General features: G+C 48.4%; 1 protein-coding gene across 2 annotated transcripts in view; it reads left to right on the top strand.

Annotated features, from left to right (window-relative positions):
* The window catches only part of XPO6 (exportin 6), a 64869-nt gene that overhangs the window by 10650 nt on the left and 26515 nt on the right, over positions 1 to 27704 (top strand). For both annotated transcript variants that reach the window (XM_071444477.1, XM_071444476.1), the window contains exons 2-9: positions 5523 to 5613; positions 7257 to 7369; positions 10168 to 10365; positions 13243 to 13402; positions 15218 to 15295; positions 22259 to 22712; positions 25947 to 26073; positions 27107 to 27216. In XM_071444477.1, coding sequence (XP_071300578.1) covers positions 5523 to 5613; positions 7257 to 7369; positions 10168 to 10365; positions 13243 to 13402; positions 15218 to 15295; positions 22259 to 22712; positions 25947 to 26073; positions 27107 to 27216 — 1331 coding nt within the window. The remainder of the gene's footprint in view (positions 1 to 5522; positions 5614 to 7256; positions 7370 to 10167; positions 10366 to 13242; positions 13403 to 15217; positions 15296 to 22258; positions 22713 to 25946; positions 26074 to 27106; positions 27217 to 27704) is intronic.

Below are 27704 nucleotides of genomic sequence, written 5' to 3' on the forward strand. Positions count from 1 at the left end.
TGGTAATCCTTCAATGAGTAAATTACTACCTCAGTACCTGGAGATGTTAGTGTTGTTAATACTCACCACACATATGTGCATCATTTAGTTAGGCTTGACCATAAATAATAGAGAAAGAAGAAAATTCAGCAGCTGGAGTGTGGTTGTTTGTATTTTTAGATGTGTGACTGTGCTGTTAATTAACTGCAAACACTGGGAGCAGAAGGCTCTGAGGTGGAAGAGGATGGGACATTGCAATTAGCAACAACAGGGTGATGATGAGTTATTTTATACAGGTGCTGTGGATGAAATTTCTTGTTTCTTGTCTGTTTTATTAACCCTGTGCACTTGCTTGTTGGTAGCAAAATAGCAATTCCAGCTGGGAATTTTTCCATCAGCCAGGATTCTCCGTGTGTGCTCCCCTGCAGTCCCTCCTCTCCTGGAGGAGCTGCCCACAAGCTGGTAGACATAGCTGATAGTGATGTTAACAGCTAAATGTGATAAAATCTGAATCTGATAGCTGGCAGGAGGCTGGGCTGTGTGTCTTGCACTGGGAATGGCAGGAGAGGGGGGATTGGGGTTGGGATTGGGATTGGGATGGAAAGGCAGGCTCCAGAAGGTGAGGAAGCTGCAGAGGGATCTGTGCAGGTTGTGGGGGCTTGGTGGGCTGGGAGTGTTCAAGAGCAGGAGCAGGAACAGCACAGGGACTGCAGGCAGGGATGGATGGGGTGGGAATCAGAACCCAGACCAGGATGGGTGCAGGGGGTGGGAACAGCTCCCCAGCACAACTCCAGCTGTAAATGAAGAGTAAAGATGCAGAGGGGGAGTTTGATGTGCTCTGAGGGCTCCTGGGGTGCAGCAGAGCCTGGGCTTTTCCTCCCTGCCACTGGAGGAGGCGTTGGGAGCTTGTGTGGTGGAAAATCCATCCTTCCACATCAGGAAGGTGCTGCCTGAAGGATGAAGTCACCTCTGTAACATTGCAGCTGCAATTAACATCTTACTAAAAAAAGCTCTGGAGAGGGAATGCCTTAAATTTGTCTTGGAGTGGTATCCATTTGCAAACACATTAGGGAAAAAGTGAACAGACCTAACCCTTCTCTCAGTTGTCATTAGCCCCAGTTGCTGTATTTAGAGCATCGTTTGTGTGATGGATGCTCTAATGGCAAACATTACAAGGTTAACAGCTTGTGTTTTTATGGCAAAGCAGTAGAGAAAATCTTTGCCCTCAACAAAAAAATCCCTTCAGAGAGCATAAAATGAAATTAAAAAAAAAAAAAAAAGAGGAAGTGAACTCTAAATGAAAGCACTTGTGGAGAAAATGGCTTTAGAAAGCACTTCCATGTCTTGCAGAATGAGCAGGTGCTTCTTTAAGGGCTGTGGTTGTGTTTGGTGATATGCTCACTAAAATTAGCATTGTATCTGCTCTTCAAGTGCATGTGCAGTGTCTGAAGTGCAACCCAAGGATGGCTGCTCTGGTGTTTGCTGGAGCTGCATGAGTAACTGGTTCTACCCCAGTGCTTTACTCATAGTCTGCATCTGAGCTTGTGATGGAGTCAGCAGCAGGGTACAAAGATTTTGCTTCTCCAGAGCCTCACTGAGGTGCAGCTGCAATATTGAACAGCCTGAAATGCAGGAGGTTGGCAGCTTTTTTTCCCCTTAATCAGCAGAAATCAGTTAATGACTCATACAGCTGAAAATGTAACTGCAGGAGAGCCCTGAAATCAGCTGGTGGGGTGGGTCCTTCTTGTGGTGCTTTGGTGGATGGAGAATGATGTGGGATGTGCAGGTTCTTGGTAGCAAATCTGGTATTTTCTGTCAGGAAAAGCTGTTGGAGCTCATTTTCCTGCTTGGAGGAGGGCACAGAGGGTTGGAGTCCAGAGGTGACTGGAGTGAGTAATCAGCTCCACCCCTCATCTGATAGTGCTGTGGAACACCTTTAGCAAACTGAGCAGGGGAAGGGGATGGCAAGGACAGGCTGGCAGTGGCTCTCCCACCCCGATCCTCCCTGTCCTGCTCTGGTCACAGGGGACAGTTCCAGGGAGGGCAGAGCTGCTGCTGGGCCTGTCTGTGTGCTGTGGAGCCAGCTCAGCACTTGGAGGCACCAATCCTGGGCACAGTCACCTGTGACACACCTCCCAGAGATGCTGTTTTGACCCAAATTCCAGGTCAAAGTGTGGATGTGCTGCTGGAATATGGGAATGTGCAGCTGTGGCTGTGCTGGATTTAGCCCTGCTTGGATTTAGCCTTGCTTTCACCTCTCTCTGCCCTATTCCCCCAAGGGAGCTGTGACAAGGACATCACCTTTGGCCCCAGGATCTGCTGAATTTGGCAGCCAGGGCCCTCCCTGTGGGTCAGAACTCAGCCATGGTGTTGAGGCAGTGGAGCAGGGGTGGATGGTGATGTGGCACATCTGATCTCCCCTGCTTTTTGTGGGCTGCAGAGTTTTCTCTGCATGGGGAGAAACTCACATTACCTGCTCTGCAAGCAGGACTTGGAGAACTGAATATATTTTCCTCTCATGGTTGGCAGAAGAGAGAGATGGTATTTTCTGATGTTTGATCCAGCCCTGGGAGGCACTAGGGGTGAGAGGGGTCAGGTTTGACTTCTGAAAGAGTGGGAAGTATTTCTGCTTCAGTGGTTGCATATTTAGTAATGTCTCGTGGAGGTGAGGCAAACTGCCAGCCCTGACACAGAAAACTGGGGTAGATTCTGTTTCTCATGGTCCACACTTTTCCTGAAAAACCTTGGAAAATTAAATCTGTGCATGACCCAGAATTTCAGACCAGAACCTGAGCTCAGCACTGCTGGTTCTGCCTGTCCTTCTCCTCAATGCAGAGCAAACAGGGAGCCCTAAAAGAAAGCAAACTGCTTGTTAAGGTGGGAATCATGCTGGGAAATATTCCAGGTACAGCCCCAGGTGCTCCAAACAGCTGGGCTTTCATTGGAGTCTCCCTGATCAACCCCCAGGTGTCTGGATTCAGGGGCAGCCACCTTCCCCTGCAGCTCTGCACAGCCCTGTGACCTCCTTATCTCAGTGGCCTCCTTATCAGAGCCTTGCTGGACAGCTGGGGGATGACCACGTGCCTCCAGGAGCTGGGGAACCTCAGGAATACCCAAAGGTTTCAGCAAATACAGGTCCTTGGTAAGCCCAGCCTGGAGTTAGGAGGGGATCCTGAGCTGGGCTTTGGTTACCTCAGACAGTTTTTCCTTCTGGACCTTCCTTTGGCCAAACCTCCCAAAGAGGCACAAAAAGTCAAACAAGAGCACAGAACCATCCTGGAGGTCCCACTGTGTCTTTGTGGGCAAGGTGGCCTTGGGTGCTCTCCAGCCTGGGCTTTTCTGCTTGAAATCCTCCTGTTCTGCTCTCTGGTTTATTTTTTTTTCCTGCTTTTGACACGTTGAGGATTGTGATCATGGTGTTCTGCTTTGGAAGATTGACTGTGTTCCTAAGGAATGGGATCTTCCAAATCTCAGCGCTGAAGGCAGTGGAGGACAAGGCAGATGCTCAGGATTTATAAGAACTCCTTAATTTATTTCCAAAAGCAGGATATAAATCTTGAATCTTGGAAGAAATGCACTGATGTCAACTGCTCTTGCTGAATTAAGTATCCAAAAACATCTGAGCCCTTCCACCCTGGGAAGAACTGAGAGTTTTCCATGGATTGAGGTGATCTTGGTATTGGATGGTAAAGGTGGAGTGGGCAGAGCTGAGCTGCTCTTGAAGAATTTGCATCAAATTGAGATTAGAAACTCATCTTTGGGGGTTTGGCACCAGAAACTGCTGGTGAGACTCACTCTGTGCTGAGCAGCAGAGAAGGAAAGGGCAGGGATTTAGGAAAATACTGGATTTGTATGTGTGGATCTGCTTGGGAGGAGCTTAGGACAGCTTAGCTCCCACAAAGGGCACTGTGGCCATACCCTAAGTCATCAAGGATGCCAATTAGATATTTCTTTGGAAAGTGGGGCTCTTCTCCACAGAAGGGCTGTTACCTGGGAATGGTGACTGGCAGGAGGCTGAAGGGAAGTTTGCAGCCCAAGCAGAAATGGATTAAAGCTGGGAACTTGAGCTGCAAACATTGGATTGGAAACATTGGACTGCTCTGCTTGGGTTGTTGCTTGTTTTAAGCCAATTTCCCATTACCCACATATCTTGCCACAATAGTCCTTGACTTCTAGAGCAGGGCTTTAAAAAGCAAGAAAAAAAGGATCAAGCAAGGCAGGAAGAGGAAAGGTAGGATGGAATTCAGCATTCCTTTGTAAATGGAAATGCTCAGTGTCCTGCAGAGCATCCACTTCCAGCTGCTGTGGAGTTGTTGGTGCTCCTGGGGGTTTAATCCAGTGAGGAGAGGCTCCTGCTTGGCCCTTGGGAAAACTGCTGTGCATGGAAATGGGAATTAGCAGAAGCCTGGCGTGTTTCTGCTGGATGTCTCACATGCTCTTCTCTGCAGGAGACTGCCAGGCATGGCTTGTGTTTCTGGTTTGGGGTGGTTTTTTTTTGAGGCAGAAATTTCAGTTTTATGAAATGTTTACTTTGTTCCCATTCTTGAAGGTTTGGCCTTGAATCTTGATGCATTTGGTATTGATAGCATGGGTTGAAAACATTGTGGACACACCTATGGCATCGTCTGTGCTATAGCAGGACTGTTTTTGAGGCTGTTACCTTGCCAGAATAAAATCATCCCAACTCCAGAGCACTCCAAAACTACAGCTGGATGCCAATCTTGATCGTTTCTTTAGGACTTAAAACTGTAACAAATGATTTCCAGGAATAAAACCTAAATTGAGGGGGGGTTGCTGTTCTTCTTGAATCAGATTGCTGAATACTGGTATATTGGTATGTACTGGTATATTGCTTTTTACAGTGCTGGAAATTCCTGAATTTTTTGAGCTTTCTGAGCAGCAGAGTGGCACCAAGGCAAAGACAGGAAGGGGTGTCAGGGATCACAGGATCATGGAATGATTGAGGGTGGAAAAGACCTCCAGGATCATCAAATCCAACCTGTGACCCATCCCCACCTTGTCCCCAGCCCAGAGCACTGAGTGCCCCCTCCAGCCCTTCCGAGGACACCTCCAGGGTTGGGGACTCTGCCACCCACCCAAGCTGCCCATTCCAATATCTGATCACCCTTTCTGGGAAGAAATTCCTCCTGATGTCCAAGAGAAATCCTCTCAGAGTTCATGCTTCCCATGATAGGATATTTACAATTTCTAAACATCTGAAAACATCTTTACCCGACCTTGCTGTCTTTGTGAGAATTATTTATTGCCTTAAAATTCCTGAATGCCACCAAAATCAAGGAATTCTCTTGTGTTCTTGTCCTTATTAATGGAGGTGAGCAAATGCTCCTTCATGTCAAAGCTTTCACCTGCAGTGGACAAATCTTGCTGCTCCCTGTCCCCAGTGAGCAGTTGGAGCTCCCAGTTATTTGCCTTGTACTGGTCCTGCTCATGTTGGATTTTGGTGCCCCTGTGCTGTTCTAATGCCACCTTCCTGTGTCAGAGTGGCCATGAGTTTTATTTCTTTCCTTCACTGTCCTTCCCAGGCATCAGAGGAGGCCTCCCTGCGGGCTCTGGAGAGTCTGATGACAGAGTTTTTCCACAATTGCACAACAAATGAGAGGAAACGTGAGATAGGTGAGTCCTGCCCCTCCAGGGCTGCTCCTGCCCAGCAGAGGGGACTGGGGTGTCCCACAGAGCTGTCCCTGCACTCAGCTGGCATCTCCCCCCTCCTGCTTAGGTGGGACAGGTTTCCATAGCTGGGGTTCCAGGGGGGCTCTGGCAGCTCCTGGGGGTGAGAAACCAGTGAGGTTCCTCTGTCCATTGTGCTGGGAATCCTCTGCCTGGAGATGGAGCACAGCCTTCAGCATTAGGAATGCAAAGCAAGGCTGGCCCAGTTCTTGTGGAATGACAGGCAGGAAAAACAGCAATTCCCTTTGGGTGGGGTTATTATTAAATATGTCCTGAAAGGCAGCAGATCCTGCCAGGTGCTCTGGGGGAGCTGCTGGTGACTGTAAAGAGGCAGATTCCTTTTATTCCCAAACAGCCACAGGGATGCTCCAAGGGCTAGAGCCCCTCTGGAGCCAGGCTGGGAGAGCTGGGGGTGCTCACCTGGAGAGGAGAAGGCTCCAGGGACACCTCAGAGCCCCTGGCAGGGCCTAAAGGGGCTCCAGGAGAGCTGGAGAGGGACTGGGGACAAGGCATGGAGGGACAGGACCCAGGGAATGGCTCCCACTGCCAGAGGGCAGGGCTGGATGGGATCTTGGGAATTAGGAATTGTTCCCTGGGAGGGTGGGCAGGCCCTGGCACAGGGTGCCCAGAGCAGCTGGGGCTGCCCCTGGATCCCTGGCAGTGCCCAAGGCCAGGCTGGGCAGGGCTGGGAGCAGCCTGGGACAGTGGGAGGTGTCCCTGCCATGGGATGGGATGAACTTTAGGGGGTGGGATGGGATGAACTTTAGGGTCCTTCCAGCCCAAACCATTCTGGGGTTGCTCTGTTTCTACCATCTCTGGCCAGAAGTGTGATCAGCATGAACGACTTGCCCCAGAAATCCTGGAAAATAAGCAGCACCAGGTTTTTGTTGTGCTTTTTCTGACAGTGATCTCCTGCTGTGGAAAAGGTATCCCTCGTTTTCCTGCTTAAATTGCAGGAAAGAAAACAATTAATTAAAGCCAAAACTTGCTCAGCCTGTAAAGCAGCCCTTGTGGCTTTTCTCTTTGTCACATTGTCACCTCATGAGTGATGACCAAATCCTCCCTGAGCGTTCAGGGAGGTTTCTGACCCTCTGAACTTCACCAAGTCAGCAGCTCTTGGAGCTGCATTAAAAGAAGGTGAGTTTAGAACACTGATCTGAAGTGCTCCTACTCTCACAATGACCTGAAATCCCAACATTTGGCTTTTACAGATAAAATAACAGTGCTCATAATACAATTGCTGTATGATTTGTTTTAATATTCACCTCTTATCTGCTGCAGTTATTTATGTCAAAACTGATTTGAAAATGACACATCAGTTTTGTTTTTATTAAAGCCTGTGGTTACATTGCTTTAAACACTGTAGAATGTGATTTTATTTTATTTTTTGCCCTCCTCCAGGTTGAGTCATTCCCTGAACACAGGGTCTCTTCCCTGCTCAGTTGCTGTGCTATCACTATACATTGTTATGGCTTTGTTTACAGCTAAAGAACTTTAATGGAATATTTTACATCAAAGTCAAATTAAAACTGAAGTACATTTTCAAGTAATTTATGTACTTTTATGGTTTTTTTTTTTTTTTTTTGCAGAGGAGCTTTTAAATAACTTTGCCCAGCAGATAGGAGCCTGGAGATTCTGCCTGTACTTCCTGTCCAGCACAAGGAATGATTATGTGATGATGTACAGCCTGACAGTGTTTGAGGTGAGGCCTCAGCTGCTCCACTGCTCTGCCTGGTGCAGTTTGAGCTGGCAATCGATTTTTTGGGGGGAGATGTTTGTCTGAAATGGCATCCCTGGTAAGTACAGTGATGAAGGATGCTTTTATTGCTCTCTGCCAGAGAGGTTGCTTAATGGCAGGCTCAGAGTGGGAGAATGTGAATCTTTGTACACAAATTGAAGAATTCATTTCCTGGCAGCTCTAAGCACAAATTACCTCCAGTTTCAGAGGCTGCTTGAGTTTCTGCACGATGCTTTTAAGGGTGTTATTGCTTTTATGCTGTTTTTATGATCAGAAATATGGGGGTGATTATCTGCTCCTGGCTCCTGCAGGCTTTGAGTGCTGAGAGGGAAGGCAAACCTGCTTTTATTTTTCTGACATTTTGTAGTTGTGGTTGCTGCTCTTGAACTGCATCCTGCAAACTTGTGCTGGCTGCAGAGGTGAGGTCTCTCTTAGCCAGCCACATCCCACTCTTCATCTAGTGATAAAAGAGGAAAATTTGGGTTAAAAGGTTTGATATTGATCTCTGTGTCCCCTGGAATGAGCAAAAGTGTTCTGTGGACAGCACTGGTGTGTCACTGATTTCTCAGTGACCAGTGCAGATGTCCTGGGCTTTGGCCAATGTCACTCCTCAGTCTGGGACATTTGTGTCATGTCCTTAGCTGGGTGTGCACTCTGAGCTGTGCCCCTAAATCAGAGGGGTTTACAGCCTTTGCACAGGGCCACTTTTCAGATCAAATACATGTTTAGATAAAAACCCTGTGCTTAAAGTTGTATTCTTTTTACAAATTATCCACATCATTTTTGATTTATTCTCTTAAATATTAATTTTACTTATTAAGGATTGCAGAGGGAGTCTGGACCCCATCTGCAAATTGATTCTGCTTTACCTTCCCCTCAAAAAGGGCTGATGGGAATTATTCCTGCTCAGGACATGGTGTCCCACTGATTTTCCTGACAAGCAAAACAAGTGCAGGGCCATGAGGTGGATTCAGTGATCCTTGGGATCATCCTGTGTGGATCCCACAGCTCAGGATATTTTATGGATTTTGGTTACTGAGCCTCTCCTTCCCTGGAGGGGAAAAAAGGAGCATTGAAAACCCTAACTGTGCCCAGAATAAAGAAATTCCTGTGCAAGTGCAGAGGGAGGGACAGGAGTCCCCAGCCCAGCTGGGAGATGAGGATCTCTCCATGGAGGAGTTTGAATTCCCAAAATTAACTGGTGCAGGGCTGGACATTAACTGGTCCTCAGAGCCAAGGTCTGTCCCAGTGTGCAGCTTCCCCAGCCATCCTTGGCTGCTGGATCAGTCAGGGGGATGTGAACACAAAGATCATTCCCAAAACTGCCCAAGGACATGGATTTCCCAAACTGCTTAGGAAGGTAGCAGTGGATTGGGAATAAAACTCCTCCTGACTCCCTTCCAGATGAATTGTTTTCATCTCCTGCTTTTTGAAAATGAAAATATCTTCCCAAAAGCATTTACAGGGAGAAAGCTGCTGCTGGCAGGTGGAGGAGCAGGACAGAGCACAGTGGGCATGGAAGGATGGGTGTTAAAGCTAAAACATCTTCCAGTCTTATTGGGATTCTGGACTTGCATCAAGGAACCCTCAGCTGGTTGGGCCATTGTTTTCAAGCAATACTTGTGGGTTTTCTCTGCTAGGAAACACCAAAAACAACTTCTTTGAGGAATTTCTGTATAAATATCCCTGTGTGGCTCTGCACTGGGAGCTGGTGCAGTGCATCCTGCTGAGGATTGCATCTCCTTTGACCATTCATCATCTTCCAGTTTTGGATAGTTGAGGTCTCTTCCAGGCTGTGATTGTGATCTCCAGCATTCTCTTTCTGCAGGCTGAGTGCTGCAGATGGGCACAGACCTTCACCTCCTCTCTGGGTTATCCCAAGAGATTCAGCTCCTAATGCTCCAGAGCCCTAAATGGATCAGGGCAGGGAAGCAATTTGTAACTCTGCTTTCCTTTGGGTTTTGTCTGGCTTTAAGTGGACTGAAAGCTTTCTGTGCAGTGCTGCCTTGTCACTGCCAGGGCCTGCTCCAGTGACCTCCTAGCTCAGCTTCAGGGGACCTGGGTGCCATCAGAGGCCTGGAAAGCCAAACCTCCTTCCCTGATTTTCTTCTCCTGCTTCATCCAAGACTGTGCTTCCCCCTTTAGAGGGGGAACCCTTGGTGCCCAGGGTTAAAAGACAGAGGAAATGGTTCTGTGCCTGCCACTATAGCTCTGCTTAACCCAAAACCAGTTAAACCAGTAACTTCAGCTCCATTGTGGCACTGCCAGTCCTGGGCCATGAGTTCAGCTGCTCTGCCAGATGCTCTGTCCCTGCTTTATGTTGTTCAGCCTTTGAGAGGAGAAGGCTCCAGGGACACCTCAGAGCCCCTTGCAGGGCCTAAAGGGGCTCCAGGAGAGCTGGAGAGGGACTGGGGACAAGGGAAGGAGGGACAGGACACAGGGAATGGCTCCCACTGCCAGAGGGCAGGGCTGGATGGGATATTGGGAATTAGGAATTGTTCCCTAGGAGGGTGGGCAGGCCCTGGCACAGGGTGCCCAGAGCAGCTGGGGCTGCCCCTGGATCCCTGGCAGTGCCCAAGGCCAGGCTGGGCAGGGCTTGGAGCAGCCTGGGACAGTGGGAGGTGTCCCTGCCATGGCAGGAGGTGAGAGCAGGATCATTTTTAAGGTCCCTTCCAGCCCAAACCAGTCTGAGATTCCAGATTCTCCCAGTGTTTCTCTCATGTCCAAGATGAGCTCATTTGGGATGTCCATTCCTTTTGCAGAACCTGATCAATAAGATGTGGCTGGGGGTGCCATCCCAGGACAAGATGGAGATCAGGAGCTGCCTGCCCAAGCTGCTGCTGGCCCACCACAAAACTCTGCCTTACTTCATCAGGAACAAGCTCTGCAAAGTCATCGTGGACATCGGCCGCCAGGACTGGCCCATGTTCTACCACGACTTCTTCACCAACATCCTGCAGGTGAGAGCCCTGCCCATGCATGGAGCCAGCTTTTCCCTTAGAAACATCTTTTTTTTTCCTTGAGTAGGGGTAAAGAAACCCCTATTTGATGAAGATCAAATGGTAGATGTTGCTTTGTAAATTCCTTTTTAATTTTGTTGGAACTCTCAACTTTTTCCGTGTTAGGTTTCTCTCCAGTGTTAAAAGTGTTTTGGGGAAGGAACAATAGTGTGCCACAAGTATTCACTTTGAATTTTAAATATTATGGGCTAGGTCTTGAAAATACAAGGAGTATGGGTTGTCCTTTAAACAGAACAGAAGTCAATAAAATTATGAATGTGTCACTGATTCTGAAAGGGCAGTTTATCAATGGGGCTGGTGCAGATTTTTCATCCAACTACCAAAGACACCCCAAAATCTCTGGTACTTCATCAATAAGGTCACTAATGGGTGTTGTTGGGGTGTTCAGGAGGGCTCCTGCAGGAAGGCTCAGCTGTGAACTGGGGATCCTGACTGAATCCATGTCATTAGCTGGAATGTTGGGTGCAACTCAGCATCCTTACAGGGAATCCTGAGCCAGGCTGCTGCTGGAGCATCATCAGGCTGGTGCAAACCTCTTTTTGTTGGATTATTTTGTCTCCAGTTCCCTTAAAATTGTTCCTAATTGGCTTAAAGAGGCTGAGTGTAAACTGAAGTGCTGCACAGGCTTTTTCTGCTGACATAATTACATGATTTGAATGCAGCAAAGCCCACGGCCAAGCCACAAGGCAGTTACTGAAATCCAAGTCCTTGAGTGGCAGGAGTTTATTTGTTAAGGCAAATGGATCTAGTATTAATTGCAAAATTAAAAAAAAACCCTGTCTTGGCTGCAGAGCTCATCACTGGCTGGTGTGATTACTTTTCTCACTGTTCTGGAGTGGGACATGCTGCAGTTTTGGCCTCAGTTGTCAGTTTGACAAGAAATACTTGGAGATAACTGTGTCCATGTGGAGTTTTGCCTCTCATTTCACCTGGATGTGAACTGAAAGGCAGCCTGAGCTCTCCTGGCCCTTCTAGCACTCTGGGGTTATCTTAAGGCATTGCAGAGCTCACTTGAGGAATCTATTTTCCCTTAAGCCTCTCCTTGTGAGCTCAGCAGTGGAGGGAAATGTTTCCATAAATTAATTTATGTGGCAGACACATTCCTAAAATGTTCAGAGAAAGTGGAAGAAAACCAGTAATGCTGAATTCCAGGGCCTTGACAGAAGGCAGAGTAGCACAGGGGCAGAATGATTTGCTGTTAGAATTGCAGATGAGCCCTGTCTCAGGACTTTCTTCTGAGATCATTTGCAGCATGTTCTTTGTTCTTCAGCATGAAATTGTATCCCAGTACTCTGAGTAGTCTCTAAACCTTTTACTGAACCACTGGAGGGGTGGAGAAGAAAGGTAAATTGGGATATTGTATTGTCATTGTGAAGAGCCAGTAATTCTACATAAAGTACTGCTTCCTTAGAGGTTTAAAATTTGTTTAGCCTGACTGAGGTACCAGTGCCTGGTCTTGCTAAAACTCCCTGGGTTTGTCAGAAAATAACCTGAGAAATTATTTTCAGTCCCTTCACAATTTACCACCAAGTTGGGTGTTTAACTGAGTTCTTTGCCATCTACTCCTGTGTCTGGGACTTCCTTTTCAAAAGCCAAGATGAAGAGCTCTTAGATGGGCTATTTTCTCCCCAAATATTTCACCAAACTCTCTGTTTTTAGCAGTGTTAACTCAGCCTGGCTCTCCTTTGGAGGGTCAAGGAATCAGGAGCAAAGTCAGCCTGTATTGCAGAATTATGGCTTCAAGGATTACTTGTAGCAACTGGGATTGGCTTTGGACTTTTTTCTCCCAGAGGGAGCAGTGCATAAATCACTTGGGATGTGTCTGGGCAGCAGTGGAGAGCAGTGCTGTCCTTCAGCTGGAAACAAAACTTTGTCCCACTTGGAGAAGTCTTTAGTAAGCCTGTGGCTGATGAAGGCACAAGTCAGCTTTTTGTCCAGTCCTGTTCCAGCACGGGGCAGAAGTTACTGTCTCTGAGGGATATTGTAACCAGGTGCAGGAATGATGCATCTGACTCCATGTTCTCAGAAGGTTAACTTATTATTTTATTATACTATTTTATAGTAAAGAATACTATACTATAGTAAAGAATACAGGAATGATACTTCCTGAATGCTAGAAAGATAATAATGAAAACTCCTGACTCTTTCCAGAGTCCCAACACAGCTTGGCCCTGATTGGCCAATGAGTGAAAACAACTCACAGCAGAATCCAATGAAACAATCACCTGTGGTAAACCATCTCCAAATCCATTCCAGACAAGCACAACACAGGAGAAGCAAATGAGATCAGAATTGTTTTCCTTCTCTCTGAGGCCTCTCTCGCTGCCTTTCAGCTTCCTCAGAGAAAAACCCTGGGCAAAGGAATTTTTTCAGAGAATGTGAATGCCACAGAGGGAAATGCAGTTTTCAGTTTGAGATGCAGTGCAGGTGCAAGGGGAGCTCAGATCCCTCAGGTGGCATCTGCTCCTGGCTGCAGCCTTTGGGCTGTGTGGGAAGGGGGGGATTTTGGGGGCCCTGCTGGGCTGTGAGCTGCTGTGCTGAGGTGGTGCTGGGCAGGGGATGCAGCAGGCAGAAGGGACAGGCTGTTCTGTGAGCCTGCTGGGACACAGATTGTATGCAATGACATTATGAAAGCTCTCCTGAAACCCCAGGGATTCCCACGGGGCTGGAGCTGTTGCCACATCAGAGATTCGGGCTGGGGAAGTCGAACTGGAGAGCCCTCAGTGGCGAAGCTGTTGTAAACTGGGAGTAGTGTTGCTAATCCCTGTCTGTCAGTGCATGTTGTCATCACACTGCTCTCATCACTGTGCTCCTCAGCTGATCCAGTCTCCTGTGACCACTCCCCTGGGGCTGATCATGCTGAAAACCACGTCGGAGGAGCTGGCGTGTCCCCGCGAGGACCTGAGCGTGGCCCGCAAGGAGGAGCTGCGCAAGCTGCTCCTGGAGCAGGTGCAGACCGTGCTGGGGCTCCTCACAGGTACATGGCTCTGTTTGTCCTGCCTCAGGGCACATTTTGGAGACAGCTTTTAAAGGGGCTCTTCTAGGAAAGCAGATTTAATTGGTTTCTTTTTTCGACCGGTTCGGGAGAAAATACTTTTTTGGAGAAAAGTGGAAAAAAACTTCTTTATTAAACAATAAAACTTAAACAATATTAAACAATAAAATTGTTTGCTGCTCTAAAAGAGATGACAAACTCAGAAAGTCCCTTCCCTGGGTTGCAGCTTGGATAATTCAGTCTCTTATCAGTCTTTCTGGTGCTGAAATGCCGTGGCCCAGTGGGCTACAGGTGCGAGCTGCCAGTGCTCTTCTGGTGTTAAGTTCAGAGTAGGTTTAAACAGATTTAAATAAAAGGGAAAAAAGACCTTTCAGTCTAAGGAACTTCTTTGCTTTAGTTAGTTAAAACTGACTAAAACAAAGGAGAACTCTCTTATCAGTCCCTCCAGTGCTGGAAATGCCAGACCCAGCCGTGGGCACAGGTGCTAGCTGCTGGTGCTCTTCTGGTGTTCAGTTCAGAGTAGGCTTAAACAGGTTTAAAGAAAAGGGAAAAAAAACCCTTAGTTTAGTTAGTTAAAACTAACTCAAACAAAGGAGAGCTCTGTCCTGCTGTCTGTTTGTCTGCAGACAACACAGTCCAGGAGCAGGAATGTGGAGGAGTGAGTGCAGTGTATAAAAACAATCTGCTGCTCCTTCTTTTTTTTCTTCACTTTCTGGAACAAGTCCTAAAGGTGTAAAACTTATTATTCAGCATAAACAGAACAGACAATTGGGAATAAAAGCATCACATAGTCAGCCCAGGACATTGTCACACCTTGTGCCACTGAGCTGGCTGTCCCCTCAGCACCCACAGCTGGGCTGCCACTCCTGGGGTGATGAGGCCTTTGGTGTTGAGATGACTTGGAGGTGTTAGAAAGTCTCTTTTTTTCAGTTTCAAGACTGAAGAAGAAGACAGAATTTTTTGGTTCTCGTTCTTAGGGTTGTTTATTTGCTCTTATTTAATACATTGTCTTTTTTTGACTTGTTGAGATGTGTTTAGCACATTGATTCATGGCACACTGACTGCCCTCAGGGCAGTGTTATCTTTTTATACTAAAAACTACCTGTACATGATTTACACTTAATAATTTTCTAATACTTACCACTTACGTTACACAGTTTGTTTTTGCTCTAATTTAAAAGCATTACTATTACAGCAGAAGATGGAGGCTAAGAAGAAGAGGGAGAAAGACAGAACATGTTTACATTTTTTTTAATCTTGTTTTTTGAACTCTCACTCTAAAACCTCTAAAATTCTACATTTTCACTTTGTGATAAATTCACTAACATTTTACTCAAACTCTTATGGCTTGTAACTTTTCACACCAAGTTGGTAATTGTTTCCATGGGCTAAAATCAAAGGCACAGGTGGTTTTGACTCTGTGCCAAGGTCTCTGAGCCCCCTGCCAGGGTTTCAAGTCCTCACAGGAATTTCCTGGGTTCTGACACTGGGGGTCTGTGGAGCACAATGGGGGTGATGCAGTGGCTGCTGCTGCACTGTGAGCACTCAGCTCTGCCCTGCAGCACTTGGGCCAGCTTAATATGAACCAACTGGTGCAGCAGAGCAGCTGAGTTCTCTCCATGGAGAGGGATGGGGATTGTGTGCCCTTAGGGAGCCCAAAGCTGTTGTGCAGTGTTTCTGTCCCTCCCAGAGCACTGGAACTGTGTTCTGCCAGAGTTCTCCTGCAGTCTGTGCTGTGTTTGTTGGATCAGTGTGGATCTTTGAGAAGGCACTTCTGAAAAGTCTCTCTTTGGCCAGGTATTTTGGAGAGCATCTGGGATAAGCACAGTGCTACTGCTGCCACTCCACCACCATCACCAACCTCAGGAGAAAGTGGTAAGGAAAAGCTACAAGATGGGATTTCCATGTACTTAAACCTGCAGTATCAGGCACAGATTCCTTCCTTTACTGTCTGACCTCTCCTAATAACCCTTTCCCAAAGCTTTCCACAGGCCAACAAATTCCTGATTGGAAAGAAAAACCCTACACAAAGAAACAAATTGCACTGTGGGTTTGCCCCACTGCAAATGTCATTAAAATGTGCCCACAGAGCTGCTTGTTGTCCTCAGATGGCAAAAACCTCCCTGAAGTTTCAGTGCAAAACGCTCTAATGACAGTGAGCTAAAATCAGGGAATTGTTAAGGTTGGAAAAGCCCTCTAAAGTCATCAAGTCCAGCTGTTATTCCAGCACAGCCAAGGCCACCACTAACCCATGTCCCCAGCTGCTACGTATGCAAGGCTTTTAAATCCTCTCAGGGATGGTGACTCCAGCTCTGCCCTGGGCAGCTGTGCCAGGGCCTGACCACCCTTCTATGAAGAAATTTTTCCCAATATCCAACCTAAACCTCCCCTGGCACTTAAGGACATTTCCCTTTGTCCTGTTCCCTGGAGCAGAGCCTGACCCCCTGGCTGTCCCCTCCTGTCAGGAGCTGTGCAGAGCCACAAGGTCCCCCCTGAGCCTCCTTTTCTCCAGGCTGAGCCCCTTCCCAGCTCCCTCAGCCCCTCCTGGTGCTCCAGCCCCTTCCCAGCTCTGTTCCCTTCCTTGGACACCCTCCATCCCCTCAGTGTTGGGAGTTGCCCAGAACTGGACACAGGACTGGAGGTGCCTCAGCAGTGCCAGCACAGGGGACAGTCCCTGAGTCTCTTCCCTGGTCCTGCTGCCACCCCAGTGCTGGTCCAGGCCAGGTGCCATTGCCCTCTTGCCCACCTGGGCACATTTTTCCTCTGAGCAACTTTGCAGCCCCCCTGCCCCAAGGCTGTGGCCTTGCATGGATGGGGTTGGCATTGTCCCCTGAATTCCAGCTGGTGGCACATCAAAGCCAGTGGAGCAAAACTGAATTCTGCCTGGGAAAAAGGAAGATAAAGGTAGCCAAGGCTCTGTAAAATGGAACAGGGTGCCCAGAGAAGCTGTGGTTGCTCCAGTGCTGGAGGTATCCAAGGCAGGGCTTGGAGCACCCTGGCACAGTGGAAGGTGTCCCTGCCATGGCAGGGGTGGCACTGGATGGGTTTTAAGGTCCCTTCCAACCCAAAGCATTCTGTGATTGTGAACATTTTTCTATCCATTCCTGTTAGACCTTTGTATGAGTGCTTATCTGGTGTTAACCCATTGACATCTCTACCTCTTAGTTACCTCTGAAATGGAGAACACGTTTTTCTGTCCTTGTCCTTGGCACACATTTCCTTGTCCCTGGGACCTTGAGTAGTTCCCTGGGAGCTGCAGATCACTTCCTTGTGGCCAGATTGCAGCAGGCAGCTCTAGCCTGCTGCCTCTGATAAGCTGTTGGCAGTGTTTTGCTTAGTGCTAAACCTTTCACACTGAAGTTTGAGCAGCATTTTGAGTGCTCCTTTCCTGTACAGGAGCTTAAGATATTTCTATATTTATATACAAACCACAGACTTTAATGGGAAGAAATATTCCTCTGGCTTGCCAGGGGGAGGGTGGATTTTGCTGTAGCTGGGAAGAGTTTGGACAGGAAATATTTACAGAAAAGATCAAAGCTTCTGGTGTCAATTGTTAAGAATGGTGCTGGGGGAGGGAATTGGTGGGACAGATTCTGGGCTGGCTGTCATGGAAGCCTGTTGGAGATGTCCCTCAGTCCCCTGGGGATTGCTGAAGCAGCTTTCATCCACCTGTGTGCTCCCCTTGTGACTGGGGATCAGATTTCCCAAACTGGAAGTTGGCTGCACTTCTGTGCTGGCCCTTTCCTTTCTCCCCTCTTAGGGAAAACAAACAAACTTTTCACACAGTGTTTTTTCAGGATAATTGCTAAGAACCAGGACCACACAAGCTGTGCCTGTAGAAGTTTCATTTTGCCTGTGCAAACTTGTTTGTGTGAAACTCTCTCAGTTTTATTTTTCTGTGCTGTGTCTTTGCTGTGTCCATGTTAAAATGGGTTATGCTTCCACTTCTTGAAGTCATCAAATCACTAAAGTTGGAAAAGACTCTAAGACTGAGTCCAACCATTAACCAGCACTGCCAGAGCCACCACTAAACCATGTCCCCAAGTGCCACATCCCCATGGCTTTTGGACACTTTCAGAGATGATGATTCCACCACTTCCAAAAGGAACACCAGGTGCTTCCCTCTGATCCATTCTTGCTCATTTTGTGTTCCCTGAGACTCAATTCCATTGTACTGCTGACTCTTGAATGTTTTCATTGTTAAGTGAGGCCACCACCCTTTACTCTTCCATTCAGATGAGATTAAAGGTATTCCAAGAGGCAGAACAAGCTCCTGAGTCCCCATAAATGTTTAATATCTTCCATCAGAGCCCAGCTCTCTTTAGGAACTTGGAAAACCCCTGCTTCCTATTTTTCATTTGCACGGGGAAGTGGAGTGAAATGGTTACTTGCAAATCTTGCATGGGTTTTAAATAGCACATGAAGACAACATTAAACTCATTTCTCATATCACTTCAGCAAAGCAACTCTGATAATGACCCAAGCTGGACAACATTTGAGTTATTGCCATGGTGTAGGATTTACTCAGCAAGAGTCTCAGCTTCCAAATGTTGTCTTTGCATGATTTATAGAACATTTCCTGATGAATCCCTTCCTCAGGAATATTCCCTCACCTGTGGCAAACAAATGAGTAGCAGGAGCAGTTGTAGCAGAGGCAGTCACTGGGAGTTTCTTGCTTTGGCATGAATGCAGCTGATGCTGTGAATTTGTCACCTGTTTGCAAAGACACTGAAAATCCCTGAACCCCAGAGCTTCAGTGATTTAACTGTGTGCAAAGCACTTCAACCAGCTGCTGTGAGTTACAGGAGTGTAACTGAGAGTTTCTGCTGTGGATGGATTAAAATATGAGAATCTTTAATTCTCATTGATTTTTGTGGAGTTGGCTGAACTGAATGTTTAAAAGAATAACAATACTTGGGGGTGGAAGGAACCTTAAAGATCATCCCTGCCATGGCAGGGACACGTCCCACTGTCCCAGGCTGCTCCAAGCCCTGCCCAGCCTGGCCTTGGGCACTGCCAGGGATCCAGGGGCAGCCCCAGCTGCTCTGGGCACCCTGTGCCAGGGCCTGCCCACCCTCACAGGGAACAATTCCTAATTCCCAATATCCCATCCAGCCCTGCCCTCTGGCAGTGGGAGCCATTCCCTGTGTCCTGTCCCTCCTTCCCTTGTCCCCAGTCCCTCTCCAGCTCTCCTGGAGCCCCTTTAGGCCCTGCAAGGGGCTCTGAGGTGTCCCTGGAGCCTTCTCCTCTCCAGGTGAGCACCCCCAGCTCTCCCAGCCTGGCTCCAGAGGGGCTCCAGCCCTGGGGCTCCCCTGGACTCTCTCCAGCAGCTCCAGGTCCTGCTGCTGTTGGCTCAGGGCTGGGGCAGCTCTGCAGGTGGGGTCTCACCTGAGGGGGCAGAGGGGCAGAATCCCCCCCACTGCTGCCCCTACCAGGGCTCAGCCCAGCCCAGGGGGGTTTCTGGGTGCTCACAGCCAGGGCAAGTCCAGCTCTCACCCCCCAACACCCCAAATCCTTTCCCAGGGCTGCTCTCACTCTGTTCCCTGCCCAGCCTGGGTTTGTGCTTGGGATTGCCCCAGCCCTGGTGCACTTGGCCTGGTTGAGCTTCAGGGGCTCTGTAAAAGCACAGTATGAGCAGTACAGATGTGCCCAGGTATGAATGTCCCCACAGGAGGTTCAGTGCTAAGGTTGAAGGGCAGGATTGTGTTGCTCAGCCAGAGCCATGTGATGCTTTCAGTTTCTGGAGCACAGGAGAAAGAAGCAATGATAAGGCTTGGCAGGGAATTATGAATACAGTGATGTAAGACATCAATCTTGGTGAAAAATGAGGACTAAGGAGGGATGTGTTCATCACTCAGGCTCTTGTGTACATTGGAAGTAGCTCAGTAAATCATAGCTGTTATTTTGGCACTGCTGGTGTCAGGATGTTTCACTTCCATAAAAAATCACTCAGATTCTCTAAGAACTTCAGATTCTGTAGCACAGCAAGTGCCAGATTTTTAAAGATGGAAAGGTTATTAAAGATGAAGTACTCAAGGAAAAGAAGTGTGTTGAACAACTTGGGGAAGGTGAAGAGTTTTGCAGCAGGTGGAAGCCTGGAGGTTGTGGGCAGCATTTGTGGGAAAGGCAGCCTGGCTGGGGCTGCCCCTTGGGTTCCAGAAGCTTTTGAGGAAGCAGAGGCCACCAGGGATAAGGGAGTGTCTGGGTTGTTGGTGGCTTTGTCAGAGGTGGCACATGGAAGGTGAGTGCATGTGGTCCCCTCTTGCTGTGAGGGGGGAGTTCACCCTGGGCTAGGCAGGATTAACTGCAGAGCTTCTCCACATCCTTCTGCAGGGAGCTCACAGCAGTCAGGAATAATTCCCTGCTGTGCTGCTCTGTGGAACTGGTGCTTTAAGCAGCTGGAACAGAGGCTAACCAGAGTTAAGGGAATAAAGAGGATATTTATTAGAAGAGCCTTTAAAGGCCACACCCTGGCAGTACCAGAGCCACAGTCATGGCTGTGCCTGGATGTCTTCAAGACGGAAGCAAAAGAGGGCTTGGCCCCAAGATCTCACATTTTTGTAAGTTTTGGTCCATTTGCATATTGGAGTTAATTGTCCAATTAGCCCCAGCCCATGCAGTCCCATCCTCCTCGTTTTTTCTCTCTTCAGCCCACATTGTTTGTGCTCTTGGGCCTGAGATTTGGATCCTTTGTCCTTGGTCCTCAGCTAGAGAAGGAATTGTTGTGTCTCCCTACCCTGTGAAGAGAGAGCTCACCATCCCCTTATATGAAAGCCTGACCCGCACACCAAAGCAGCACAAAATTGAAAAAAAAAGAAAAAATTAAAAGCTAAAACCTGAGGTATCAGAACTAAGGCTCATCTGCACCCTGAGTGGTGGCTGCAGTTCTGCTCTTTCAGTAGCAGTAGGTGCAGAGGAGCAATGAAGGCTTTGTAGAAAGGCACTAAAGGTGATGAAGGGGTTTGAGTGGCTTTCTGTAAATAACAACAGAAGCAAAATCTTCTTTCTGTCTAAGAAACTGGGCAGGAGCTGCATTAGAAGCCTACTGACACAAAGAAAGTGAAAGCAGGGATTATTTCTGTTTCCTGTTTGGGTAGAAAGTGAAACTAGCAGCTGGCATACCCCAAACAAAGCAGCTTCGTGATGAAGCTGTGAAACTCTGTCACGAGATATTGCAAATATTAACTTTCTGTGGCTTCAGTTGGAGGCTGGAGGAAGTCATGGGAGACAAATCCTCAGGCTGTGTCAAACTTTTCAGACTCCACCTTTCTAGGGAAGCTTTTGTCATGTGGCTGGGGGATGTGATCTGTGCCTGCCATGGCGTTTGGTCCCTGGGAAGCCGTGCTGGCCTGAGTGAGCTTTTTGGGAACATCACCACAAGTGTCACAGGCCAGGAGAAGCCTCTGTGACATTCAGTGTAACAGGGATGTGCCAAGCTTACATCAAGGATGCTCAGCCTTGGAGGGGGATAGAATTTTATAATAAATTCCTAAAATACACCCCATGGTCTTGCATTTCCTGAAATACCATGAGAGCCCTGCCTGGTGAGGCCAGAAGTGCTGTGTGAGGCTAAATCCCAAACAGAAATCACCAATTCCTCTCAGCCAAATAACCCAGTGGATCACAGGATGTGCTGAGCTGGGAGGGATCCACAAGGATCCTCAGAGTCCAGCCCCTGGCCCTGCCCTGGGCTGGGCAGCTGGGAGTTCATGCCCTGCCTGACACCCCTCTGTGGTATTCACATGTTCTCTGAACAGAGAGAAGCTGTGAGAGAAGCAGAGAAAAGAATGATCAAAACAATTCTTCTCTCATTTGCTGCTCCTGTGTTTTTAACCATGTGGAATGTGTTGGAAGAGTATTTACCTGAAGGGATTGCTTGATTGGATTCTAGTGATGGTGTTTTGATTCGTTGACCAGTTAGATCCACGTGTGTGTGTGGGGACTGTTGGCAGACAGCCACGAGTTTTTCAGTAGTTAGAAGTAAGTATGATGTAGTGTAGTTATAGTATAATATAATGTAATATAATATCACAGAATCACAGAATCATGAGGTTGGAAGAGACCTCTAAGGTCATCAAGTCCAACCCTCACCTAGACTACAGCACCAAGTGCCCTGTCCAGTCTTTTTTTAAACACACCCAGAGATGGTGATTCTACCACCTCCCTGGGAAGAGCATTCCAGTACTTTATTATTCTTTCAGTGAAAAATTTCTTCCTAATATCCAACCTGTACCTTCCCTGCCGTAGCTGGAGACTGTGCCCTCTGGTTCTGTTAGTGCTGCCCTGTGGGAGAGACCAACCCCACCTGTCCTCAGCCTCCCTTCAGGAATTGTAGAGAACAATAAGGTCACCCCTGAGCCTCCTCTTCTCCAGGCTGAACAGCCCCAGCTCCTTCAAATGTTCCTCACAGGATTTGTGTTCCCAGCCCTTCACCAGCCTTGTTGCCCTCCTCTGGATGCACTCAAGCATCTCAACGTCCTTCCCAAACTGAGGGGCCAGAGCTGGACACAGCACTCAGGGTGTGCCCTCACCAGTGCTGAGTACAGGGACAGAATGAGCTCCCTGCTCCTGCTGGCCACACCATTCCTCATGCAGGCCAGGAGCCATTGGCCTTCTTGGCCACCAAGGCACTCTGCTGGCTCATATTCAACCGGCTGTCAACCAGCACCCCCAGGTCCCTTCTGCCTGAACACTGTGCAGCCACTCTGTCCCCAGCTTGTAGAGCATTCAGCATTCCAAAGCTTTAGAGTCAGATCTCAATCATCTCCTGCCCCCCTAAAAGTAGGGGTAGCCTATTTTTACTGTACCCCTACTTTACTGCACCCCTCTCTCCTCCAGGTGACCTCTTGAGTAGCCTCTTGCAGAGCCCCAGCGCAGCCAAACTGCTGAACCAGCCCATCCCCATCCTGGACACAGACAGTGAATACATCTGCTCCTTGGCACTGGAGTGCCTGGCTCACCTCTTCAGCTGGATCCCTTTGTCCACGAGCATCACCCCATCCCTGCTGACCACCATCTTCCACTTTGCGCGCTTCGGCTGCGACACGCGCGCGCGCAAGATGTCCTCGGTGAACGGCAGCAGCCCGAGCGCGCTGCTGGGCCAGGAGCGGGGCCGCCTGGGCGTGCTGGCCATGGCCTGCATCAACGAGCTCATGTCCAAGAACTGTGTGCCCATGGAGTTTGAGGAGTACCTGCTGCGCATGTTCCAGCAGACCTTCTACCTGCTGCAGAAGATCACCAGGGAGAACAACGCGCACACGGTCAAGAGCCGCCTGGAGGAGCTGGATGAGAGGTAGGACTGGCTCAGGGCACCGTGCTGCCTCTGAAGGACTGGGGGGGTGGGTTTGGGCTGCTGCATGCTGTGTCCCATGGCCTTTCTTTCAGAGCACTGAGCCAGGGCAGACAGGTAGGTGTGCCCAGGTAAGGGCTGGGTGCTGAGGGAGCTGCTGGCCCAGGTTTGTGTTCCCTGCTGTCCCTTCCCTCCCCTGTCCCCGTTCGTTGCTGTTTGACTGCAGGTCTGAGGTGGCACCAGAGCTGAAGCTGTTGTCACAGAGCACAGAAGAGGCTCAGTGAGGTAAAGGCACTGCAGTGTCCCCTCTGTCCCCTCTGGTCAGTATCTGCCACTCACTCTGCCCACAATGGGGACACATCCTATGAGTCATGACCTGGGAGAAGACAGCAGAAGCTTCCTACCCTTCACTGAGCCATGGCCATTTCTGATTCTTTTTTATTTTTGCTTTTTAAATTTATTTTTAAACAGCACCAAACACAGCTTGGGGAGCTCTGTTCAGTGGTGAATGGCTCCATAATCCCTTTATATGAAACTCAGACCCACACACCAAAGCAGCACAAAATCGAAAAAAAAGAAAAAATAAAAAGCTAAAACCTGAGGTTAAGAACTTAGAACTAGAACTTAGAACTAAGGCTCATCTGTACCCTGAGTGGTGGCTGCAGTTCTGCTCTCCACAAGCTTGGCTGGAGGCAGCAGGGAAGCAGCAGCACCTTGGGAAGCTGTGTATTCTTTTTCCAGGGTGTTACTGCCACCTTTTGTTCCCTGGGACAGCTCCACTCTCTTCTGTCAGATATTCCTACCTGTAGGGGACAAAGTGAGACTCCTGCTGCTGTTGTGTTGGGTGGCTGAGCCTGGCTGTTGGCAGGGTGGTGCCTTGGTGCTGCCCCTTGTCACAGGGCTGCTGGCAGTGGCAGAGAGGTTGGAACTGTGTGAAAGTGCTGAGTATCTTACTATGGGTACACAAGGGTGGGAATAAATTTCCACTCAGGAGAAAAAAGCACTTAGGAAAAAAGCTGTGGGTTCATTTGTAGAGAGGAGTTGCACATTTCTGCTGCAGAATTCTCCTTTTCAGTATCCTTAGATAAAGGCATAACTTTGGGGTGGTAAATCCAGACTCACAGGGAATTCTGCTGCTCATTTTTTGCTATCTCTGACTTGTGTCACTCTCTGCCTAGAAATGAGACGTGGGGATGGGACACCTTTGCCTGCAAGGCACAGAGAGCCAGGAGTTGCCCTCTGGATTTCAGAAAAGCTCTCCTGGAAACCCACAATCCCCTATTTAACTGTTCTTTCTTTTATGCACACTATCCAGCAGCCTTTGGGGCCAGCCTTCAGTGGAGGGTGTGGAGCTGTGCTGGCCTAGGCAGAGGTGGTGCTGCCATTCCTTAGACCTGTTATCCACAGGGCCTGCTGGTGTCTGGGGCTGGGAGAATCCTTTCATTCATTGCTGAGGTCTGAAATGGAGATGGAACAGAGGTTCTGGAGACTGGAGCTGGCTTCTGGGGGGAGTGGAGCTTTCTTTTCTCCTTGAATTCTATGTGGAAAAGGCCATGGGGATTTTCCTGTTGTCACTTAAGGGCACAGCTGTACTTTTTGTGTCCAAAACTGAAGGACTCAGTGCATGGAAGTGTCATCCTGGCTTGGATGACAAAATCCTGAAGGAAAGGGGCACTGAAGAAACCCCCTTCAGTAGAGGGGTGTGCTCAGAACCTGCAGGCCCTGGAGCCCTTCCTTGCCTTCCTCTTGTGCTGCTGGTTATTTTTGTTCTGTTAAAAATCAGTCTCAACACTTTGGACAGTCCAGGAAAGAGTAAGTTCAGGTTGCCTTTTGCTTCATTTGTGTTTGGCTTTGAAAATCCCAAAAGATGGGAAGTGGCTGGTAAGGATCCAGGCAATGGCTCAGTGGTGAAGGGGGCTGGGGGCCAAGGAAGAATTTCACTGGTCTCAGGTCAGAGGCTGTTTAGAAAATAAAAATTAAAAGGATGGAGATGTTTGAGTTTCTTTTTTTAAATTCTTTTTTCCCCCTGGCTTTGATTTTTGAAGTGTTTGATCTGTGCTCAGGTGTGCTCAGTGATCTCCTGTCAAGTAGGCAGTGCCAAATAAAGAAGGAACTTCATCTTTTTTGCATGTTCAAAGCAGTGTGTGCTTTTGAAGGCTCACAACAACCCCCAGTGCTGCAACTCTGTCATCTGGCAGTGCTGCTGGTCGTGAGGGAGTTCTTGTTAGAAGGAGTGGGGATTCCCAAAAAAACCCAAATCCCCAGAGTTTGCAGCAGTGCAGAGCAGGCAGTAGAGTAAAACCAGGCTGCTTATGCCTGTCTGAAACTCTGCTGAGCCCAACTTTTTATTTAAAATACAAACTTCAAGTAGTTTGATGCATTTCAGAGCTCTGGGCATGAGGGAGGGCTGGCACTGTCTGTGTGTGGTGCTGCCATCCCTCCTGGGGCTGTGGAGTGTTTAACCCTTGCTGCACAGATGGATCTGGAGCTGAAGTTCATGCTGTTGTTCCCCAGTAAAAGCTCACCTCACTGGGGGCTTTGCTGGTTTTCCCCCAAGAACTCTCCCTGCTGCACTGAGGTGGTGCCATTGCTGCATTCCCTGAAGATTTGCTGGCAGATTCCTTTTGGGAACTACACTTTGCACATTCCCTGAGGAGCCCCATGCTTTACAGGAAGATTTCTCTTTCATTTCCCAGTGCAGGCCCAAGCCTGGGCTCAGCTCAGAAACTCTTGGATGGCTGATCTCCACTGCAGGAGGAATTTTCCTTTCCAGCTCTCAGCTCCCTGGCTCTCCCACCCCCTCCTGTAAATGTAACCCCTCTGTTGCTGATTCCTGCATTAACTTCCTGCTTCCAGCTGAATTCCTCAGGGGTACAGTTCATCTCACTAATCCTGTCTCCATCACTACAATGACCTTTGCTATCAAATTATTTCTGCAGGGTGGAGGGGGTTGTGTTCATTTGCAGGCCTGGTTGAAGTCAATATTTATCTGAATATTAAAGTTGCTTTTGACTAGATTGTCTTTTCTGCTGTTTCAGGTGTTAATGGAGTGAAGGGTTGCCCATCCTTGTAGGTAATTGTTGCAGGGCTTTATATTTAATTGTTCTACTGATGGGTAATTGTAACTTTGGTTTGAATAAGAAGATTTTGAGTGGCTTTTACCACTATTTCAATGCAGTTGCTTTCCCTTGGGGCACCTTGGCTGTTTTTTTCAGTGCTTTCTCCTTTCCCTTGCAGCTACATTGAGAAGTTCACAGATTTCCTCCGGCTCTTTGTGAGCGTCCACCTGCGAAGGATCGAATCCTACTCCCAGTTCCCTGTGGTTGAATTCCTGGCCCTGCTGTTCAAATACACTTTTCATCAGGTACAGCCCCACATCCTCATTTTCTCCAATCTGTTCTGTTGTCCAGGGCCAGCTTGTTTGCCCCAGTAAACCCAAAAAAAAAAGAGAATTTAACTGGTGTTACTGGCACTCCCCGGTGGTGCTGGGGATTTGGAGATGGCTGCATGTGCTCTTGGATTTGGAGGTCACAGGTGGTCACCCTGCAACAACAACTTGTCTGATGTTTAACTTTGCTTCTGCTTTAATTTTTTTCTAGTCTTTGGAATGGACAATGTGTGGAAAAGTCTCTCAGATTTGCTTGATTTGTTTTTGGGGATTTTATTCCTTGTCCTCAATCTGTGGCTTTCTTGTAGCTTTTAGTTTTTGTATTAAAACCCCCAAGCCCTGTGCCTTTAGGTTGCTCTAGAAGCTGTCAGTGCAGCTCAGCCCCATTTACACAGGAACAATGACAAGGAAAGAGCTTCATAATATCACAGAATCATGGAATTATTTGCATTGGAAGAGACCTTAAAACCCATCCAGTGTCACCCCTGCCATGGCAGGGACACCTCCCACTGTCCCAGGCTGCTCCAAGCCCTGCCCAGCCTGGCCTTGGGCACTGCCAGGGATCCAGGGGCAGCCCCAGCTGCTCTGGGCACCCTGTGCCAGGGCCTGCCCACCCTCACAGGGAACAATTCCTCATTCCCAAGATCCCATCCTGCCCTCTGGCAGTGGGAGCCATTCCCTGTGTCCTGGCACTCCATCCCTTGTCCCCAGTCCCTCTCAGCTCTCCTGGAGCCCCTTTAGACCCTGGAGTGCTGGAAACTGGTGTAACCAGCCATGAGATGGGTTAGCACTGAGACCAGCCTTGTAATTCCTGGGTTCCTGGCCTTGTACAAAAGCTCTTGTTCATCTTTGGACAGCTCTGAATCTCTCCAGTGACATCCTAGAGCTGTTTCAGTAAGACAAGAAGCTCTTCCCATGAATTGAAGTGGATGTTTACTCCTGTTTTCACTGTGTGAAATCCATCTTGCCATAACTTGTGGTATTCATTGGAAATTTTGGTGTCTTTCAGCCTACACATGAAGGTTACTTTTCTTGCTTGGACATCTGGACACTCTTCTTGGACTATCTGACCAGCAAAATCAAAAGTCGCCTGGCAGACAAGGAAGCAGTGCTCAACAGGTGAGGGCTGGGGGCTGCCAGGGTGGCACAGCTGGAATCATGGCATGGACTGGGATGAGGGACCTTAAAACTCATCTCCTTCCACCCCTGCCATGGCAGGGACACCTCCCACTGTCCCAGGATGCTCCCAGCCCTGCCCAGCCTGGCCTTGGGCACTGCCAGGGATCCAGGGATCCACCCTGTGCCAGGGCCTGCCCACCCTCCCAGGGAAGGATTTTTTTCCTGCAGCAGCAAAGAAACTTTGTGGTCACCATGGAAGAGCTGTGAGAAATAAGCTACTGCTTACAGCAGCCTCCTGTGTGGTTGAGTCCTTTCTTTTTCTAAAATCATGAAGTATAAAAAGCATAAACCTCAGTGTTTCACACTCATTCACAAGAACTCAGGCTGAGCAGGTTTGGGTAGACAAATTGGCACTTACATATGTTGCATGTGAACCTTGCAGGCAGAGGAAGGAAGCTTTGTACTCTAAAATAGAACTGGAGCACATT

This window comes from Agelaius tricolor, unplaced genomic scaffold, assembly GCF_023055355.1.
Source record: "Agelaius tricolor isolate 1412-34295 unplaced genomic scaffold, bAgeTri1.0.p SCAF_19, whole genome shotgun sequence".
NCBI lineage: Eukaryota > Metazoa > Chordata > Aves > Passeriformes > Icteridae > Agelaius > Agelaius tricolor.